Below are 19,497 nucleotides of genomic sequence, written 5' to 3' on the forward strand. Positions count from 1 at the left end.
CAAATACCAGTCAAACCTTCCACGACATAGATTCCATTCCTACTTCATCAGCCGACCAACACAATGGCCTCGACCAAGTATACGCTTGCCAGTCGCGTCAAGGTACTCTCCATGCCCGAGCAATGTGTGTGTTGATCACATCCGCTGACCCGTGGACAGCTGGCCGACGGCCATACGATGCCGCAGATACAGCTCGGCCTCTTTGAGATGTCGCGCGCCGAAGCCAGCGCCTCCGTCGAGGCCGGTCTCGCCGAGGGCTACCGCGGCTTTGACTGTGCGCAGATGTACGACAACGAGCGCGAGGCGGGGCAGGCGTTGCAGGAGGGACTGGCCCGCCACGGCCTGACGCGCGCCGACGTCTTTTACACATCCAAGCTCGCCGAGAACAGCACGTCCTACGACACCGTGCGCGCGTCCATCCGCGAGTCGGTGGCGGCCTGCGGCCTCGGCTACATTGACCTCTTTTTGCTGCACAGCCCCTTGGGGGGTCCCGCGGCGCGGTGGACCAGCTGGCGCGCCGTCGAGGACGCCATCGCGGCGGGCGAGGTGCGCTCGGGCGGCGTGTCCAACTACGGCCCGCAGCACGTCGAGGAGCTCCTGCAGCACAGCGGCCTGCGCGTCGCGCCCGTCGTCAACCAGATCGAGTCGCACCCCTTCAACACGCGCACCGACATCCGCGACGCGTGCGCGCGGCACGGCATCGTGGTGGAGGCGTATGCGCCGTTGACGCGCGGGATGCGGATCCAGCACCCTGCCGTGACGCGGCTCGCGCAGAAGTACGAATGCACGCCGGCGCAGGTCTTGGTGCGCTGGTCGCTGCAGCACGGCATGGTGCCGCTGCCCAAGAGTACCAAGCGGGCGCGGATGGCCGAGAATGCCGACGTCAACGGGTTTGAGTTGTCGGCCGAGGACATGGCGGCGCTGGATGCAATGGACGAGCACCTCGTGACCGACTGGGATCCAACGGATGCAGAGTAGTGTGTACGGCCACGCTGCGTGTCTGTGTCGCTGTGTCAATGAAGAGAGGAAAAAAGAAAAAAAAAATAGGCTGAATGTAGCAGTCTCTGATTCTTTGGCTTCAACCGCCTTGTCATCGACCTCGAGCAACGCGCAGTCACCTGTACGTCGCTGCAGCGGTGGCCCTTTTCTGTCGAGCATGCCTCACTACGAGTGGCGACCGGCCATATTCTCCGGGCACAGGAAGATACATTAAGGACATGGGTGCATCGCTCCTCTTGTACGGCCCACTGTCACGCGATTTGCCACACCCTTCGTCCGCTTGGAGGCCGGCACGGGACGTGTTTGCAGTGTCTTTGTCATCCTGGCCCGTCGTCTACTGCCTGACTGGCTCTTTTTCGTAACTCCGCGCTCAGCTGTGCTTACGTCGGTCGGAGTACTGCATTAGTCCTCACTGTCGTTGGGCGTGAGCAATTAGCGGCACCACTCTTGTCTCTAAGCTTATTATAACAGACAGTCTGAAAAGGCGTCGATGACATCGCCTAGGGCCGGTTTGCAGGATCTCAGATTTATTCAGCAAACACATTTGCAGTGTATGGTGACAGCTTCCCCTCACGGACAGCCTTTTGTCGCAATTCGTGGTCAATCCCCAGCAGGTTGTGGATGCTCACGAAATGTATGTCGTACTCCGCACAGCCTTCCACATCTCGCGTCGTTTTGTTGCCGACTTGCGCGAGTCGTGTCTCCGCATCTAGGTCGTCAGCACTATATGCTATCCAACAACTACAGCTATCGACCTTGGCAGTGTGCTGGGCCGAGTTGGTCCGGAACATGAGGGAACCCGTCGCGAGGTGTACGGTCGATTTTGTGGACTCTACAATTGCGTATCCCCGACCACGCGGAACGTATTGATCGGGTCGACTATGGAGACGTGCTTGCCATGATTGGATAGCAGGCCTCTGAATGACGCTGGCGAGATAAAGTCGTTTGTTGTGTCGTATTGTTTCATGACCCCTCAACCCCTCCTCATAGTCCTACAAAAACAAAAAGGTCATTGTATCTCCTCTCCGTCCAGTCTTACTGCCCATCTCTTCATCGCCAAGATACCATTTCGTGATACCATTTCGTCTGAACAGCCGCCATCATGTCGACGTAAGTATTCACCCGCTCAAATGCCAATGCAAATGGAACGAAACAAGAAGCTTACCAAGACAACACCTCACCAGCTCTATCCTCTTCCACGACGCCACCATTATCACGTTTGACGACGCCACCAAGCGCATCAAGGTTGTCGCGCCAGGCTCACTGTGGGTCCAGGACGACCGCATCGCCGGCATCTACGACGCCGACACGCCGGTGCCGGCCGACCTGCCCGCCAACACCGAGAAGGTCGATGCCACCGGCAAGATCATCTCGCCCGGGTTCGTCGACACGCACCGCCACGGCTGGCAGACGGCGTACCGGTCGATTGCGGCCAACACGACGCTGCCCGAGTACTTTGTGCGCTACGGCCAGTATGCCGCCCTCGGCGCCTTCACGGCGGACGACGTCTACGCGGGCCAGCTGGCCGGGCTCTACGAGTGCCTGAACGCGGGCGTCACCACGACGCTGGACCACGCGCACCACTGCTGGGACGCAGCCACCTCCAAGGCCGGCCTGGACGCGTCCATTGACAGCGGCCTGCGCGTGTTTTGGTGCTACACCTTCCACGACCTGCCCAACGGCTACGACCACGCACAGCAGCTCCAGGTGGCCGACAAGCTGCGCACCGACGAGCGGCTCAAGACGTCGCCGACGGAGTTTGGCGTGGCGTACGACGGGTGGGCCATGAGCCCACCCGAGACGGTGGCGTCGGTCGTCGAGTACGTCACGACCAAGGACGTGAACGTCCTCACGACGCACTCGCTGGGCGGTCCGTGGGTGGCCAACCACGGCCCGGAGGTCCTGGAGAAGCACAAGGTGCTCAACACGCCCGTGCCCGTGGTCATCTCGCATGCGTCGTTTGTGAGCGATAAGGACGTCGAGCTGCTGCGGTCGTCCAACCAGTACGTCTCCATCACGCCCGAGTCCGAGATGCACTACGGCCACGACCACGAGCACAACCACAAGTTCTTGGACCAGTGCGCCCTGGGCGTCGACACGCACTTTACCTTCTCGACCGACATGGTCCAGCAGGCCCGCCTCTGGCTGCAGGTCACGCGGCGCACCCTCTTCCGCGAGAAGCTGGCCCAGAACACCATCGGCCACCCCAACCCGTTTGACGTCGAGCAGGCCTTTTACCTCGCCACCGTCGCCGGCGGCCTCGCCCTGCGCCGCCCCGACCTCGGCGTCATCCGCAAAGGCGCCAAGGCCGACCTCGTCGTCTTCGACGGCGACTCCCCCAACATGCTCGGCTTCGTCGACCCCGTCGCCGCCATCCTGCTGCACTCCAACGTCGGCGACGTCCGCCACGTCCTCGTCGACGGCCGCTGGCGCAAAAAGGACGGAGTGCTGCAGCCCGCCGCCAACACGGGCGCCGACTGGGCCGACACCATCAAGCCCACGTTCCTCAAGAGCGCCCGCGGCATCCAGGAGCAGTGGGCCGCCCGGCCGCTGCCGACCATCGAGGGCAAGTTTTGGGGCGTGACGCCGCACGCAGTCATCGACAAGGTGAATGTGGTGAGGAAGTAGGGCATGCGGGGGAGCAGACAACCTTGAATGTTTGGCAGCAGCGAGTGGAGGACTGAGCACAAGGAGTGGTGATGACAGATGAGAGATGAGCGACGATGAGTGATGATAAGCGACGATTAAAATGAATCATTTACCCTACGAAAAAAAAAAAAAAAGCCATATGAACTCTCCATCTGATGTATCAATAAAAAAATGAGCAATGAGGACGGCGAACTAACAAGAAAGACACGACAAAAACATATTGTCAATCGTCTTCCTTGGAATCCAATTTGGGCTCAGTCGGGGATCGAACCCGAGACCTCGCACATGTTCCTGCAAACTGCAGAAGGGGATTGCACCCGAAGCGCGAATCATACCACTAGACCACTGAGCCGGCAAGGCCTGGTGCCCTGCATTTGATGGGCAGCGGCTCATCCAGCGGCCATTTAGAGCCGAGAACGGCCGCCAACGCTGAGAGCGAGAGAAAACAACCGCATGTCACACCGAATTTGAACAAGCAACTCCTTTTCAGTTTTAATCATCATGGAGCATGGAAAGTAAGGTAGCAGTGATCAAACATGATGTTTTATTTGCATGTTTGTCGAGTGTGCTATCTGAAAGCTAACTCATCCAAGAAACCATTCACATTCACAATCAAAAGTCACAACCAAAATTCACAATTGGAATTCACAGACGGGGCTCCAGCGGCACTCTATCCAACGTTCAAGTCAATATTGACAGCAGGGCGGGCCACATTGACACGCCAGTGGTGGCGGTTGGTCGGGTCCTTTTGGTAAACATTGACCTCAAAAAATTTGTTGTGAGAATCGCACTTGTAGTTTTTGTACCTGGCAGGACGTTGTCAGCATGTCTTCTTCTCTCATCAGCGTATCACCAACAGAGTTTCTCACGTGTTCAGCTTCTGAAAGTTGGCTTGGATCAAAGCCTGCTCCGTGATCTCGACAAACTCCGTGGAGTCACCCCCGGCCGGCATAAAATACCGCTTCGATTCCAGGGCGCCGTAGTTGACCTGCTTGGCCAGCTGGATGACAAATATCGACGACGTCGCGTTGCTCAAGGCGTCTGGCGCTTCGTTCGGTGAAGTGCTGCGCGGGTACTCCGCCCATGCCATGAAGCGAACAAACATGTTCTGGTGGAGAAGGTACGCAGGCCGGTACGGCTGGATGGAACCACAACAAAACAAAGAAGACATATTACTGTACAGTGAGATGGCAAAATTGGCGAATGGACACTGTGAGATGTTGTGAAACGGGACAATATCAGAGTGAAAGTAGACAATAGCAGTCACCGAACAACAGGAAACAAACAAGCAACAAGATTACAATTCAAGAGATAACCTTTCCCAACAATTAGAGACAACATACCGTCCTCCTTATACTCCGCGTTGCCGCCATGGACGACCGCGTCTCTCAATCTGTCCAAACGACGCATTGTGCCTTCAGGAAGACAAACATCTTGACACCAGAGGATAAACAAAATCTAATTGGCCACAATGCAGGACACGCCTCAAAATATGCAGCCGGTCTGCAGGTTTCACAAAAGTGCAAAACTATTCAGCTCCCATCCGCCTGCAGATTTTGAGGCGTGGCCTGCTTCGTGGCCAATCACATCGAGTGAGGCCGACCTCGCATCCAACTCCTCACATCTGGGAACCAACCCATCAGGCATATATGAAGAGCCTACCTCCCCCGCGACGTCTTTTCAAGCTTCTTTTTTTTTTCTTCTCTTTTTCTCCACGGTCGGCACTTGGTTGTGTCTCCGTGTACACTCCTTTTGCCTTTTTTACTGTCACTCCTTTATTTGCTTTTTATTTCATTTTTTTCCGCTGCTTTTGGTGGTCATTTATTTCCCCCTCGCCTGCCCGTTGCGTCGTCCTCTCTTCAAAAACCAGGAGGCTGTGATTTACCTTTTTTCCACGTCTCGATAGAGGCCACCCCTAATATCTAGCCAAGAACCAGCCGCGCCACGTAGCCCAAACAACCAGCAAGAACATCATTTTTCAGACCAAGATCGTGACTGCCATCAGTTTGGGTATGTTGACCCGAGTTGGGTACAGGTTGGTAGTCGAGGTCCTCTCGACGAGTACGACTGGGGTGATTTACGACTTGTACAGCCTGCTGGACAGGACGGCGACGAAGACGAGGAGCAAACAATATGGCCAGAGCACCAACAACAGCATCCACAAACCCAAACCCAAAATCAAAATCAAAACGGCAATGATCCACAGAGCGCCAGTGCAGACAATCCACTCCAGTGTCCATACTGCCGCAGCATCTTTGCCAAGAGGAAACGCTTGACGTAAGTGGCTCTGGCGATGCGTCGTTGAATTACAGTCTTTCTAACAATGCCCCATCCATCCCAGGCAGCATCTTCGGATACACACGCGCCCCTTCTCATGTGAGGAGTCGCAGTGCACACGTGCCTTCTCCACGCAGACGGACCTGGACCGCCATGTGCGCGAAGTGCATGGCCCCAGGCTGTACTTCTGCAGGTATCCCGGGTGTACGACCAAGGCAGCGCGGGATGGCATGCCGCGCAGGGCCAACTGGCAGAGGCATATGCGAACACTGCATGGTGTGGAGGTCGAGTAAAGAAAGGAGCATGGTGGTGGGTGATGCATCGTGTTCGTGTTGCCTCGAAACGCAGGCGATTCTAGACAATACAATCATCATTGCCAAAAACGTGTGCCTTGTAATGCAGCTGTCCAATTTTGTGACTAGTAAAATCACATCGACTATTGGATGGCATTGTTTCATAAGTTGTGCTCCAACTCCTAGTCATCATGAATCACCGTTCGACAAGATGACATTGGGGATGAAAATATTAAGTTGAGTTTTATTCAATATTTACATAGCCGAGAAAAACATATCTGAATAAAACTGGCAAAAAACTTTTGTTCATTTAGGTATTTAATTAAAAAAATAAAAAGATAAAAATAAAACGATTTGCACGCCAAGTCATCATCCCTCTCATAAACTACATGTTACTTATTAGTAATATTAGGAGGCATTAAGCACTGCCAAAGTATCATACTCATGCTACAACGTTGTGGACGTGACCACATTGATCTCGCAATTGGTAGTGTCGTGTGCGGTAATACGGCTGCTTCTGCCACACATAAGCACAAATCATCATGATAAAGGCCACATAACAGACATTGCTTCCAAAAAGGGCGTTGGACATAACGCATGATTACCAAGCAGACAAACGTTATTTCAACGTCGTGTTTCATATGGGACCAAAACAACGACCGCTGCGGGCTTCAGGAGTTAAGCTTAGCGCCGGGGCTTCAGCGACAGTTGGCAGTTAAACATCAGGAGTAACGTGGATATCTTACCCCCAAACTCGATGCGCGGCCAAATGAATGCCAGAGGCTGTTCCAAAGACGTGACACGGAGTTTACATTGGTGTGCTGTGTCAGTCTATCTTACATTGGCGGGGCCAAAAGCTATGGTGGGTCACTTCAGGGTTGTAGCTTCACGGATTGCACTATTGGTGTGACAGACAGGTACCGTTCGGCGTACGCTAAAAGGATACCTCGGGGATGCGAAAAGGTACTAGCCAAGCAATCAGGCCCACTGCAAATTGCGCTACATCGCACCCGACGTACAAGTCACTTTATGTCCAGTTTCGGCGCAGTGCATTCCGACGCCGAAGTGACTTCCATCCTAAATCACTAACCCACATCGACTGGCGGGAGTGCGAGCCGCTGCACGATGCGTCTGATAGGTGCATCTGCTGGTAAGCTCCGGGGCACCGACATTACGGTTGGGATTTACAACCTTTTCACGCGACGACAAGAGCCGCTCTCCGCAATCTTGTCCATTTAGCTGTCCTCGTGGATTGTAGCTCTATTTCCAGCTTCTCCCATTGTACTGTTGCTCGCCGCACGGATTGTGGCCGCGCCGAGAGATGACAGCACAAAAGAGGACCATTTGTCAGAAAGGAGCCTCAGCCTGAGAGCATAACTGTCAGGTAGGATCACGCATGGGGATGGGAGACGAGCATATTGCTGCTATTTGTAAGCCCTTGGGTGAATATCTGTGTGTTTTGCATAACTCGGTTCGGCGCCCTTGCGTGTCCTGGTTTTGTCGTCTTTGTTTGTTGGCGTGGTCGTCGGCCGTATTTACTCATCATTTCTTTTTTCTTTTTTTTTTCCGTGTCTTTCTTCCCTCCACGTTTTCAATGTCATTCGTCAACTGGAAACGGAGATCTGTAGGTTGGCCATGGGAAGAAGTAAGGCCCGACTGCATATTGCACGCTGGCGGAAACGTGGATCAAGGAAATCCCACAGTAAAATGGGATATAAATTCAAACCAGTAAACAAGCATAACGAATAACGACCCGGAGGCGAAGACGTTTTCAGACCATGGGATAAAATTCAAACAAATAAACAAGCATAACGGCCCGGAGGTGAAGACGACTTCAGGTCGTATCTCCGTTCGCCGTCTTCCACTTCGTTTCACATTTCGGTATAACATGTTCTCGTTCGTCTTGCCTGGTCGTCCACCCATGACTTCATTTGTTTTTCTCTTTTTCTGTTTTTATCCACTCCCATTTTCCATTGTCACTCTTATTTATACTTGCAAGACCCCCCACGACATTTGCCCGTCCATCCCCACTGACAGTCAGATCACCACATCATAAACTACCTACTCGTGTCTCGGGGCCACACTGTCTGCAACAAGCGTCTGCGAGTATCTGAAGACATTACCGTCCCGTACGCTAACTTGCTGCTGCTCTCGTCATCCCATACCCGCATCTTGCAACCACACAACCACTCCACTCCACTCCACCACTAGGCAAGATGTCTGATAAGGAGACAACGTCCGGCACCGGCACTGACACCGATAACAACACCCTGCGTGCCGACCACACACCCGTTTCAGCCGCTGCCATCGCCCAAGGCAACCCTGCCGGCATCCGCACCAAGGTCATCGATGTGGAGAAGAACAGCGGCGCACCCAATAGTGACGACGACGACAAGGCGGACGACGACAAAAACGGCGTTGCCGCGCCTGCACAGGGGCCCTCGCCCTTTGGAGATGCGCCCGATGGCGGCCTGAAGGCCTGGCTGGTCGTCCTCGGCGCATGGGCCACGTCCTTTTGCAGCTTCGGCTGGATCAACAGCATCGGCGTCTTCCAGGACTACTACGAGAACGGCCCGCTGTCCAACTACTCGTCGAGCACCATCTCGTGGATCCCGTCGCTGCAGCTCTTTTTCATCATGGCCTTGGGTCCCGTGATCGGGCGCCTGTTTGACGCGTACGGGCCGCGCTACTTGATCCTGGGCGGCACGCTGCTCCACGTCTTTGGCCTCATGATGGCCTCGCTCTCCTCGCAGTACTACCAGTTTATGCTGTCGCAGGGCGTCTGCAGCGCCATCGGCGCCGCCGCCATCTTCCAGCCCGCCCTCAGCTGCCTCCCCGGCTGGTTCAGCAAGCGCCGCGGCCTCGCCTACGGCATCTTGGCGACGGGCACCTCGGTGGGCGGCGTCATTTTCCCCATCATGGTCAGCCGCCTCATCGACAGCGTCGGCTACGGCTGGGCCATGCGCGCCAGCGCCTTTCTGATCCTGGGCCTGCTCATCATGTCCAACCTGACCGTCAGCTCCCGGTACCACGACCACCCCGACTTCCAGCGGGCCCCGCCCCTGACCGGTAAGCAGATGGTCACGCCGTTTCTCGAGCCCGGCTTTGCCACCATGCTCGCGGGCATCTTCTTCATGACCTTTGGCATCTTCGCGCCCATCGACTACATCCCCGTCGCCGCCCTGGCCACCGGCAACGTCACCCCCAGCCTCGCCCTCTACATGGTGTCCATCTTCAACGCGCTCTCGCTCTTTGGCCGCCTGCTCGCCGGCTGGGTGTCGGACCGCATCGGCAAGTACAACACCTTCATCATCGCCTGCTACGCCGCCGGCGTCGTCGTGCTCGCCCTCTGGATCCCCGGCACAAACCGGTCTGCCCAGATCGGCTTTGCCGCCATCTTTGGCTTCTTTTCCGGCGCCTACATTGCTCTCATCGGCTCGCTCGTCGCCCAGGTGTCCGCGCCCAAGGAGATTGGCTACCGCACCGGTCTCGTGTTTCTCATCGCCGCCATCCCCAGCCTCACCACGAGCCCCATCGCCGGTGCCATCCTGTCCGTCAACAACAGCTGGCTCGGTGTCAAGATCTTTTCCGGCGTGCTGCTGCTCCTCGGCTCGTCCGTGACCCTGGCCGCGCGTGTCATCTACACCGGCTTCAAGCCGACGGCCGTCTTCTAGGACGACAACAAAAGGCATGGTGTGAGCCGCAGGTTCAGAGTCTCGTAATCGTAATAGAATGGACAATGCAGAAATTCTGCCAGTTGGAAAGTGGCATGATGGGGGACGGGGTAGTTGTTTTCTCTTTTCTTTTTTTTTCTTGCCTGCATCCTCTCCGGCGTTTCCTTCTCTCTCAACACTAAAAATGTCGGCAAAGGGCTTGCATTCACTTCACATACGGCGTTCTAAGATTCCTATTCTTTTAATTCTGTCATGTTCCTCTACTTTGGACCTGTTTTCTCATCTTTTTTGTCTAGATATAGCTCCGTATACCAAATTCGGAATCACACCTCTCCATTTCCATCATATTGTAAATATTCATGTCCATGTCCGCAAGTCCAGTTGCCATTTTCTACTTTCCATCATCTGTAGTCGTTACATCGTCCTTCCTTTAAGTATTCACATCGTATGTGCGCATCCGAAAATCGTCTTCCACCGTGTTCCAGTCCATAAACCCGCGCACCCAGTCCACGTCCATGTCCAGGCCCAGTGCGCTGTCCCCGAGAAACTCTGTCATGTCCGCGTCCGCAAATGTCGGCTGCCCATAGCCAGAGCCTCCATCCAAAGGAGGAGCCGACGAAGGAAGAGCAGCAGCCGCAGCATCTGCTGGACCACCCAACGCTGAAAGAGTCCCCGCAAGAGCAGACCCAGAGGCCGGCGCGGCTCCGTTTGTGATGGACACGCCGGACTGATTTGCGCTCGTTCCATCGTCGTCCGTATGGACGTTGTCTCCATCGTCGGGAAGCGGCACAGTCGAATCCGAATTTGAATCCAACGTCTTCCCGTTCTCGGGCATCGCCTTCCCGTCCAACGCCGCCTGCGCCCGCAGCGCCTTCTCCCGCAGCATCGTCAGCAGCGCCCACTTGGAGTTCCGGCCCCCCCGCGCGCTCTGCCGCGCCTGCCGCGCATCCTCCATCTCGTACATGCTGTCGGCCACGGCCCACGCCCGCGCCCGCAGCGCCGCCTTGTCGGCGGGGTAGGCCGGGATCGGCTCCACGAACAGGTGCCATAGCACGTACAGCAGCGGGTGGTACTGCGGGTAGATCTCGGCCGCCCACCGGTAGTCCTGGATCAGCTCGTCTTCCATAATGTCGACATTGAGCTCCATCACCTCGCAGGCGAGCGCCAGGACGCCGTCGCTGGCGACGGCGCAGCGGGGGTTCCCCCCCGCGCGGCGCGGCCAGCCGGTGGTGGCCAGCGCGGCCGCCAGCTGCAGGCGCGTGATAAACTCCATTTTCCGCTGGATGAGGCGCACCGTCTTGTAGGCGAAGCGCTGCACGGGGACGACCATGTTGCACTGCTGGAGCAGCTCCTCGACGTAGGCGTTGCGGGTGGCCATGATGGCGCGGCGGCGCTCTTCGGTCAATGGCAAGTCGGGCGAGGAGGCATGGCGGGCCAGTCCGGAACTTCCTGCGCGCCGTAACGCTTTCGTCTCTGCCACGAGATGCGTCACGTACGCCATGGTAGTGCCCAGCCGGCGGATGCACACGGGCAGGGTCATCTCCGTCCAGCGCATCTGCGGCGTGGGCAGAACCGTCATGTCCGGGTGGAGCTCGCGGTCGTTTACGTTGAGGGCTTCTTGGATGTCGACGTCGGTTTCCGTCAGGTCGATGTCGATGCCATGGTCCTCGGAGGCGCGGTCGTCCTGCTTGATCATGTGGCCCCATACGCGGCGGCGCATTTCAGACTCAAAGGGCGTCAGGTTAAAATTGGCGCCGTCACGATGAAGGCCGATCGACTGCGCCAGCCGTACGACCATGCCGTACAGCACCCAGATGGACTGCCCGGGGCTGTGCGCGCGGGACATTCTCTGTGTTGTCAGTTAGTACCGTGTGTCATGGCAATGGCAATTACCAAACGTCGCAGAGGGTCGTGGCATACCAAGAACAGCGTCAATGCCTGCAGAGTGGGCAGGCTGGGCGACTCGAGGAACCGCGCCTGGACCAGCGCTCGCTCCATGCCAGCGCGGTACCGGTCAAGGGCGACGGCTTTGTCCTCGCCAAAGGCAGTTTGGTACGCGGCCGGCTGATAGGACGTGACCGTTGCGTAATAGATCGAGAACAACAGACTCTCAAAAGCGGGATCCGTCTTCTCGGGGCTGTGGATGGCCGTGAATACGCTCACTTCGGCTGTTGGCACGTGCAAGACCTTGTTCATGGGTTCGACAGAATGCAGGTACTCGTTCCACAGCTGTATGGCCTGTCGTTTGGGCGGGTGGAACGCGGCATTCGCATTGGCGTCCCCGGAGGACAGCGTGCATGGGATGCTCTGGCAGCCGCTCGCGACCAAGCCAAAGAGCGTTATGGCGGGTGCCGCCGTTGCAGAAGCGCCTTGGGGAAAGACAGGCTCGGCGTCTTGCTCGCTGTCCTTGGGTGACGCCAACGCCGACCGAAATTCTTCTTCCTGGTTCGGTTAGCCACGTGTATTTATTATTTTATTATTGGTGCGGGCGCACAACATCGTACGACGTACCGCTTCGAGAATCTTGGACAAGAGCATCTCGTTGATGTAACGGCTTGCGTAGGCGTTGTGGAGAAGCATCTCCCGTTTTGCTGCACCTTTCCTACTCAGTGACCCGTCACGAAACGGCGACGGATGGTCTTCACTCGTGCCTCCTCTGTCAGATGTTCCGCTTGAGTGGCTGTCGCCGCCATGGCTCGACGTCATGGTTGCCGAACGCGACGTCGGTACGGCACGGCCAGCACGTCTTTCCAGCGCGGCGGCCAGGCTGTGACTGCCACTAGCGGCACTGTGGCTTGGCCGCGCTGTGTCGCTCTCGTAGCCTCCGCTTTCGTCCTCATTGGTGTCCCCGTCGCCGCCCGCCACGGCCACAATGGTCCGCTCCAGTTGCACCAGCCGCGACGCAATGTCTGCAATCGTCGTCTTGGACTGCCGCGGCGCCCGCTTGTTGGACGGGTAGCAGCACAGCACGCCCGACCGCACGCAGCCGGCACACGGCATGGTCTTGTCGCAGCGCACTTTGCGGCGGTGGCACACGATGCAGGAGCGCTCGACGACCCGCTTGGGCGCGGTGCTCCGGCGTTGCTGGATGCGGTAGGCCGGCGATGCTGCGGCAATGTCTGCCCTTCTCGCCGGGGACAGCGTCTGTACGACCGGCTGTGCGACGGACGCCGGCGTCGAGGTCGACATGGAGCCTGTCGGAGCAGAGGCCATGATGTTTATGATGTTTGAAACTGTGGTGTTTGTGTTGTGTGCGATCGAGGCCGGTCAGGTCATTCGTTGCGTTTATGTTGTATGTCGTAGTGTGTTGACAGCTGACATCTTCACGCGCACTTGTGTACGCTGTCGGTCAGATTCGTTGCTGGTGGCATAACGCTCGGCGATGCGACTCGTTAAGTGATTATTAAAGCAGCTCTTCACAATATAGAACCCCAAACAAGGAGATACCTTAACTCCACGACTGGCCATGCCAGCTGATCACGTGCACAGTGCCGGCAGCTTCCCAATGATACGAAGGACATGATGTGCGAACCAGAGAGTCACAATGCAGGAAAGAATCACAATGGGCCATGTCAGATACAAAATAAGAAACACAGCAAGGTTGTGGTTTGCATTGACCAAGAGCATGTGTGAGGGCCATTAGCTACGTCGTGGATCGTGAGAAAGGAGAGCCCCAGTGCCTAAAGACCCAAAGACAGTGCTTTCAACACTAGTTTACACTGTATTGACCGCCTCTCTCCCGCGTTGTAGCCTTGTCTCTTTTCGTGCAGCATGCATTTTCACGCGCTGAACACATGCTAGAAATGGCTCGTTTTTCGTGTTCCCCTCATTTGCTGTGCCGAGTGCACTTACCCAAAACAGTGCCGATCGCTAAGCTCCGGGGCTCATCTCCACCTGAACACTCCAGACACCACTAAAAAGACGCCAAAATAAACTCCAAAGGTCGCCATTGGCGTCGCACCAGCGCCCACCATTGCCAGTATTGACCAGTACTGGCAGCTTGGAAGAGGAAAAACGCCAGCCAAGACTGCTTAGCCTAGGCCTGTCCAGACTGCCCCTTCCAAGACAGCCCTGTCAGTGGACCTATCGTCCAGTCGTGGACCTCTCCTGGACCTGTCGAGCTACACGACGCCCCATCCACACTCCACTGTAAGATATCAGCCCCATCCTCCCGACGCCGACACCTTTCTCTCGCTGTCGAGTGTCGGCCTGTGTGCCTGTGTGTATCTTTTCTTTCTGCCCAGGCGGCCATCTTGGCTTTTTCTTGTTTCCATCTTCCGCGTCAATCGCATATTCATCGTCGACATCCAATCGGCGAGTCGACGTTGACGATACAACGGCATTGCTAATCTCGAGAGCCGTCTATTCAGTCTACGGCCTCTACCGCGCCTGTCGCCTCATTCTACATTCCTGACTCTTAAGCATCCGCCGACAACCACCTTCACCTACCACACAACAGCATCCGCGACTCTCCTTCCGTCATGGCCGCCCGCTGGAGCAAACGGCGGCTCACCATCAGTCTCCTCCTCTCTGGCATCTTCGGCATCCTCTACTACCAGTCCAAACAGCACATTGTTTCGCCATGGGGTAATGTGCTGCCACCCGGCTCGGCGCCCCTGCCGCACCCGGAAGAGGCCAATGGCGGCGCCACAACACCCGTTACCCCGGTGGACGACGGCAAGTTCCACTGGTCACAGGTCGAGCTGCAGCACCCGATCCCGGTCGAGTCGATGCGGCCGGTGCCCTCGCCCAACACCGTGACCCTCAAGGGCATCCCCAAGATCCAGCACAGCTTCAAGACGGAGTCGGCGGCCGCCCGGGAAGTGCGCCTGGCGCGCCTCGAGCTCGTGCGGGCCAACTTTACACACGCGTGGAACGGCTACAAGACGCACGCATGGATGGGCGACGAGGTGCGGCCGCTCAAGGGCACGCCCGTCAGCAAGTTTGGCGGCTGGGCCGCGACGCTGGTGGACACGCTGGACACGCTGTGGATCATGGGCCTGCACGCCGAGTTCCAAAACGCCGTCAACGCGGTCGACCAGATTGACTTTTCGACGACCAACCTGGACCAGGTGAATGTGTTTGAGACGACGATCCGCTACCTGGGCGGCTTTCTGGCGGCGTACGACCTCAGCGACGGCCAATATCCGTCCCTCCTGGCCAAGGCGACGGAGCTGGGCGACATGCTGTACCTGGCCTTTGACACGCCCAACCATGTGGTGGTGACGCGGTGGAAGATGAACGACCGGCGCAAGGGCATCTCGCAGACGCCGCACCGGTCGTCGCTGGTCTCGGAGCTGGGCTCGCTGTCGCTCGAGTTCACGCGCCTGTCGCAGCTCACGGGCAATCCCAAGTACTACGACGCCGTCCAGCGCATCATGGACCTGTTCGAGGCGCAGCAGGACCGCACGCACCTGCCCGGCCTGTGGCCCGTCGTCGTCAACGCCGAGGCCGCCGACTTCACGGGCGGCACCGGCTTTACGATTGGCGGCATGGCTGACTCGCTCTACGAGTACCTGCCCAAGCAGTTTCTGCTGCTGGGCGGCGCCGTCCCCGCATACCGCACCATGTACCTGAAGGCGCTGGCCGCCATGAGCGAGCACCTCTTCTTCCGCCCGCTCACCAAGTCGGCCAAGCCCCTCCTGTTCCCGGGCGACAAGAACACCAACGGCAAGCTGCCCGCCGACACCGTGCGCACGCTGCCCAAGGTGCAGCACCTGGGCTGCTTTGCGGGCGGCATGGTCGGCCTCGCCGCGCGCCTGTTTGACCGCCCGGCCGACATGGCCGTGGCCGAGCAGCTCGTCGAGGGCTGCCTGTGGGCCTACGAGTCCGCCCCCTTTGGCATCATGCCCGAAATCATGTCCGTCGCCCACTGCGCCACGGGCGCCGCCAGCACGCCGTGCGTCTGGGACGAGAAGACGTGGCTCGGCGAGGTCGCCGCCAAGCAGCGCCCCGGCGGGCCCAAGAAGAACGGCGACGCCGACAGTTTCAACGTGGCCAAGGTCGTCGACGACCAGCGCCTCGTGCCGGGCGTGCTGCGCTACGAAGACCGGCGCTACATTCTGCGGCCCGAGGCGATTGAGAGCGTCTTCATCCTGTACCGCCTGACGGGCGACGCCACGCTCATGGACCGCGCCTGGGGCATGTTCGAGTCCATTGTCAAGGTGACGCAGACGAGCATCGCCCACACGGCCGTCGACGACTGCACGCAGCCCCTCGAGACGTGGGCCGACAGCATGGAGAGCTTCTGGCTGGCCGAGACGCTCAAGTACTTTTACCTCATCTTTGAGGACCCCCAGGTCGTCAGCCTCGACACGTACGTGCTCAACACCGAGGCGCACCCCCTGCGGCGGCCAGCATAGACGTGCTGGCTATACGACTTGTGTTATCTCTGTTTGTCAGGTGATTGTGTACGTTATTTTCTTCGGGGTTTATGTAAGCCAAAGTCAACAAAGGGTTGACAAGGTCGGCTGTGTATGGACAAGGGTTTCAGTTATATACTACTAGAGTAACTTGCAATTTGGCGTTTTTTTCTGGTGATGAACAAACTTGTACGGTCTGAAGAGAGCAGTATGCATGTTTGCAACCCCAGCGGCAACGTGGGGAAACTGCATTCCATTCGGTGCATTGCCAACATATGCGACACGCTTGCAAAGTGGCCAGGCACGAGCATCAGTTTTGTCGACGGCGGCCAGCTCGCCGACAACAATCTCAACATGTCGGAGAACGACTGGGTTCGTCCCCAGACAATAGATCCGTGCAAAATTCTGCGTATCGAGCGGAATGGACCTACCGGTGGAAGACAAAGACGAGCGGTGCGACTGGTGCCGGCGAGTACACAGAGCCCTCCAAGACATGGGCTACAAAGAGGCGGCAGAAGTATGGATGGTGTGGTGGGACTTGCCTTGATCTTGACCGCGGCCTCCTGACCATCCCATAAAAGACATCATCACACTTTCGTCTTCCACGTACGGCCATAGATAAAGGAAAATACGGGATCCCGTCCGCTCTCCCCTAGTCAAACCTTTAATCGGCGGATTAGTAGTTGGGTCGGTGACGACCAGCGAATACCCGCTGCTGTACGTTTTTTGTCCATTCTTTTTGCCTTTTTTTGCCTTTTTTTGCCTTTTTTGCCTTTTTTGCCTTTTTTGGCCATCCTTTGTCATTGACTTTCTTTCTTTCTTTTTTTTAACTTTTCTACCTATACTTATATATACACTTTCATCCCGTGGATTTTTCAAATGGCACGTACTTAATATGTTATTCAGAACCCGACAGGTCTTTTGCCCACTAAGAAAATGAAAAACGAGTCGTCTAATATCGGTGTCCATCGGTGTGGCACAGATAATTACACTTTATGCCCGACATGGAAAAGCACGGGACGAGCCGTCAGTGGTAATTCGTTCCCTGTATCGGCCATGGTTGTTATTTCGGATGTCCATGTGAAGTTTACGAATGTGTGCCATCTCTCTATGCGGTCCCATGTCGTAAGATAGCACAGCCTCCTCTTCTCTACCGAACTCAAAACCTCGGTGACATCATTTCCTTCACGCGATAACGCGGACGCTAGCATGGCTCCAGGGGTACCAGCCCTGGCGCAGTGGCATTGAAAGCGACAATGATAGTGCCCAGGGAGTACTCCAGCAGATTACAGGGCAGAAGAGTATGCCGATTCGGGGCGTCTCGGGATACGGCCGGGTGCTGGTCAGCGCGGGTTAGGGAAGGCTTTGGATTTTTAGGGCGTTGTTAGCGGCAAAGGCGCAATCGTAGCGGCGTGATTTCTACACTGCTCTGTTGCGCAGACGCCTCGCAGTTAACGCGGCTCGGCACAGCAAAGCCGAGATCCGCAGCGAATAGACCCCAAGTCCCCTAAAAGTCGCCAAATCGGTCGCGTTGCTCGGGGCGTAACGAAAATGACGAAAACCACGAAATTGACTACAGTAGGAAAAGATCTGATTAACCGACAAAAGAGTCATAAAACCAAACATTGATTTGGTAAATTCGAAGAGGAGTGACACAACGGGACGGCATTCTGACGGATACAATTTCATAGACTGAGAGGCCCTGACAACTCTGACTGTGTCATCATAGTCATCATACCTGGAACTTCATATTAGTCAAACAGGCAAATCGCACTTTCGATTGTGCCGTATTGGCGTCCACTCTTTATTCGTTTCCACTTTCGCAAGCCTCTCTTCGAATTGTCAACTCTTCGTTTCCTTTGTCCTGCATACGCACCTCGACGATGATTGCTGGTCTGCTGTCGCGTGCTTTTTGGCGGCCACAGCCGATGCGCCCGGCGCCTGGGCGCAACCTGAGTCAACTCGCCGCGACCAAGCCACAACCGCTTTTCACTTTCCGGTTCCGCTTACAGAACAGCCTCCAACGACCACCACGACGGACACAGACGACACAGACGACACAGACAACACAGACAGCAAAGTCGGAGCAGACCCAACAGCAGGCCCGTGAACCACATACAGCCAAAGCCGAAGGGCACCCCGAGGCCGAGACGCACAAGAGCCTGCCGTCGCCCGGTCCGCCCAAGGACGACCCCATCCCGCTTCCCAGCAACGTCACGCCCCTCCCGCTGTGGCAGCGACTGGGCCCACTGACCTGGGCGGCCGACTCGTACGGGCGCGCCCAGCGGCGACGACCCTATGTGACGCAGCTGTGCAGCGCGCTCGTCATTGCGCTGTGCGCCGACATGTCTGTGCAGCGCATGAACCGGGAGGCGCCGTACGACCCCAAGCGCACTGTGCGGTCGTTGGTGATTGGGGCGATCTCTGCCATTCCGGGGTACAAGTGGTAGGTCAATCTGCGTAGCTGGCAGCTGGCTGTTGGCAGTTGGCAGTGAACGGCTGTAGTCAACATTGTCTTCCTCCCCCCTCCCCGACGTCGAACATCATCATCCGCTAACCGCCGCTCCTAGGTTCGTCTACCTTGCGCAAAACTTCAACTACGGGTCGCGTGCCCTCTCCCTCCTCGTCAAGGTCTCCATCAACCAGGTCGTTTTCACGCCCATCTTCAACACGTACTTTTTCGGCATGCAGGCGCTGCTGGCCGGCGAGTCCCTGCAGCAGTCGTGGGAGCGCGTGCAGCAGACGGTGCCCACCAGCATGTACAATTCGCTCAAAGTGTGGCCGGCCGTGACGGCCTTTAGCTTCACTTTTGTGCCGCTCGAGTACCGCAGCATCTTTGCGGGCGTCTTTGCCGTCGGCTGGCAGACGTACCTCATGTACCTGAACCGCAAGGCCGAGACCGCCCAGGGCATGGCCGGTGCGGGTGTCGCACCAACAGCTGTTGCGGTGCAGAGTGAGCCTCCTTCACAGTCGGCCATCGGTGCGCCGGCGGTCGCAGCATCTCTTGCGGCCAAACCATAGAGTTCCATAGAGTTGGCGATACGATTTACGCTGCCATTTTCTTACGTTTTTCATACACCTACAAAGGGCCGTTCATTTGTTATAGACCATAGACTTTATGAATTTTACAGGAATTTAATTGATTCTTCATTTACCTTTGTAGAATCGAAGAAGAGTGAGTCACTGCACTCTGACAACCACATCAGCACTCTTGCTATGTCCACAATACCATAGTACCCGTGC

General features: G+C 56.8%; 8 protein-coding genes and 1 non-coding gene across 9 annotated transcripts; 6 read left to right on the plus strand and 3 right to left on the minus strand.

Moving 5' to 3' along the window:
* Positions 1-63: 63 nt before the first annotated feature.
* Positions 64-978, plus strand: SPSK_09638 (alcohol dehydrogenase (NADP+); the record flags this gene model as incomplete). The annotated part of the gene is made up of 2 exons (XM_016736210.1): positions 64-126; positions 160-978. 2 exons carry the CDS (start codon positions 64-66, stop codon positions 976-978), a joined length of 882 nt encoding a protein of 293 aa, XP_016586953.1.
* Positions 979-2,101: 1,123 nt separating this feature from the next.
* Positions 2,102-3,627, plus strand: SPSK_09141 (chlorohydrolase family protein; the record flags this gene model as incomplete). Its single annotated transcript, XM_016735720.1, has 2 exons — positions 2,102-2,109; positions 2,184-3,627. 2 exons carry the CDS (start codon positions 2,102-2,104, stop codon positions 3,625-3,627), a joined length of 1,452 nt encoding a protein of 483 aa, XP_016586954.1.
* A 271-nt stretch (positions 3,628-3,898) lies between these two features.
* Positions 3,899-4,000, minus strand: SPSK_11268. The gene has a single exon. It is a non-coding gene; the product is annotated as a tRNA-Pro (tRNA).
* Positions 4,001-4,318: 318 nt separating this feature from the next.
* SPSK_10915 (uncharacterized protein) lies at positions 4,319-4,819 on the minus strand (the record flags this gene model as incomplete). The annotated part of the gene is made up of 2 exons (XM_016737151.1): positions 4,319-4,454; positions 4,518-4,819. The coding sequence occupies 2 exons, from the start codon at positions 4,817-4,819 to the stop codon at positions 4,319-4,321; spliced, it is 438 nt and encodes a 145-aa protein (XP_016586955.1).
* A 3,615-nt stretch (positions 4,820-8,434) lies between these two features.
* Positions 8,435-9,892, plus strand: SPSK_09187 (monocarboxylate transporter; the record flags this gene model as incomplete). Its single annotated transcript, XM_016735764.1, has 1 exon — positions 8,435-9,892. One exon carries the CDS (start codon positions 8,435-8,437, stop codon positions 9,890-9,892), a length of 1,458 nt encoding a protein of 485 aa, XP_016586956.1.
* Positions 9,893-10,322: 430 nt separating this feature from the next.
* SPSK_08504 (C6 transcription factor) lies at positions 10,323-13,105 on the minus strand (the record flags this gene model as incomplete). Its single annotated transcript, XM_016735099.1, has 3 exons — positions 10,323-11,741; positions 11,813-12,334; positions 12,404-13,105. 3 exons carry the CDS (start codon positions 13,103-13,105, stop codon positions 10,323-10,325), a joined length of 2,643 nt encoding a protein of 880 aa, XP_016586957.1.
* A 1,268-nt stretch (positions 13,106-14,373) lies between these two features.
* SPSK_08874 (mannosyl-oligosaccharide alpha-1,2-mannosidase) lies at positions 14,374-16,254 on the plus strand (the record flags this gene model as incomplete). Its single annotated transcript, XM_016735460.1, has 1 exon — positions 14,374-16,254. The coding sequence occupies one exon, from the start codon at positions 14,374-14,376 to the stop codon at positions 16,252-16,254; it is 1,881 nt and encodes a 626-aa protein (XP_016586958.1).
* Positions 16,255-16,431: 177 nt separating this feature from the next.
* SPSK_10030 (uncharacterized protein) lies at positions 16,432-16,821 on the plus strand (the record flags this gene model as incomplete). Its single annotated transcript, XM_016736592.1, has 1 exon — positions 16,432-16,821. The coding sequence occupies one exon, from the start codon at positions 16,432-16,434 to the stop codon at positions 16,819-16,821; it is 390 nt and encodes a 129-aa protein (XP_016586959.1).
* A 1,316-nt stretch (positions 16,822-18,137) lies between these two features.
* Positions 18,138-19,275, plus strand: SPSK_09451 (protein Mpv17; the record flags this gene model as incomplete). The annotated part of the gene is made up of 2 exons (XM_016736023.1): positions 18,138-18,700; positions 18,825-19,275. 2 exons carry the CDS (start codon positions 18,138-18,140, stop codon positions 19,273-19,275), a joined length of 1,014 nt encoding a protein of 337 aa, XP_016586960.1.
* Between the last annotated feature and the right edge of the window lie 222 nt (positions 19,276-19,497).

The sequence above is a fragment of the Sporothrix schenckii genome (assembly GCF_000961545.1).
Source record: "Sporothrix schenckii 1099-18 chromosome Unknown Cont44, whole genome shotgun sequence".
In the NCBI taxonomy this organism is placed as follows: Eukaryota; Fungi; Ascomycota; class Sordariomycetes; order Ophiostomatales; family Ophiostomataceae; genus Sporothrix; species Sporothrix schenckii.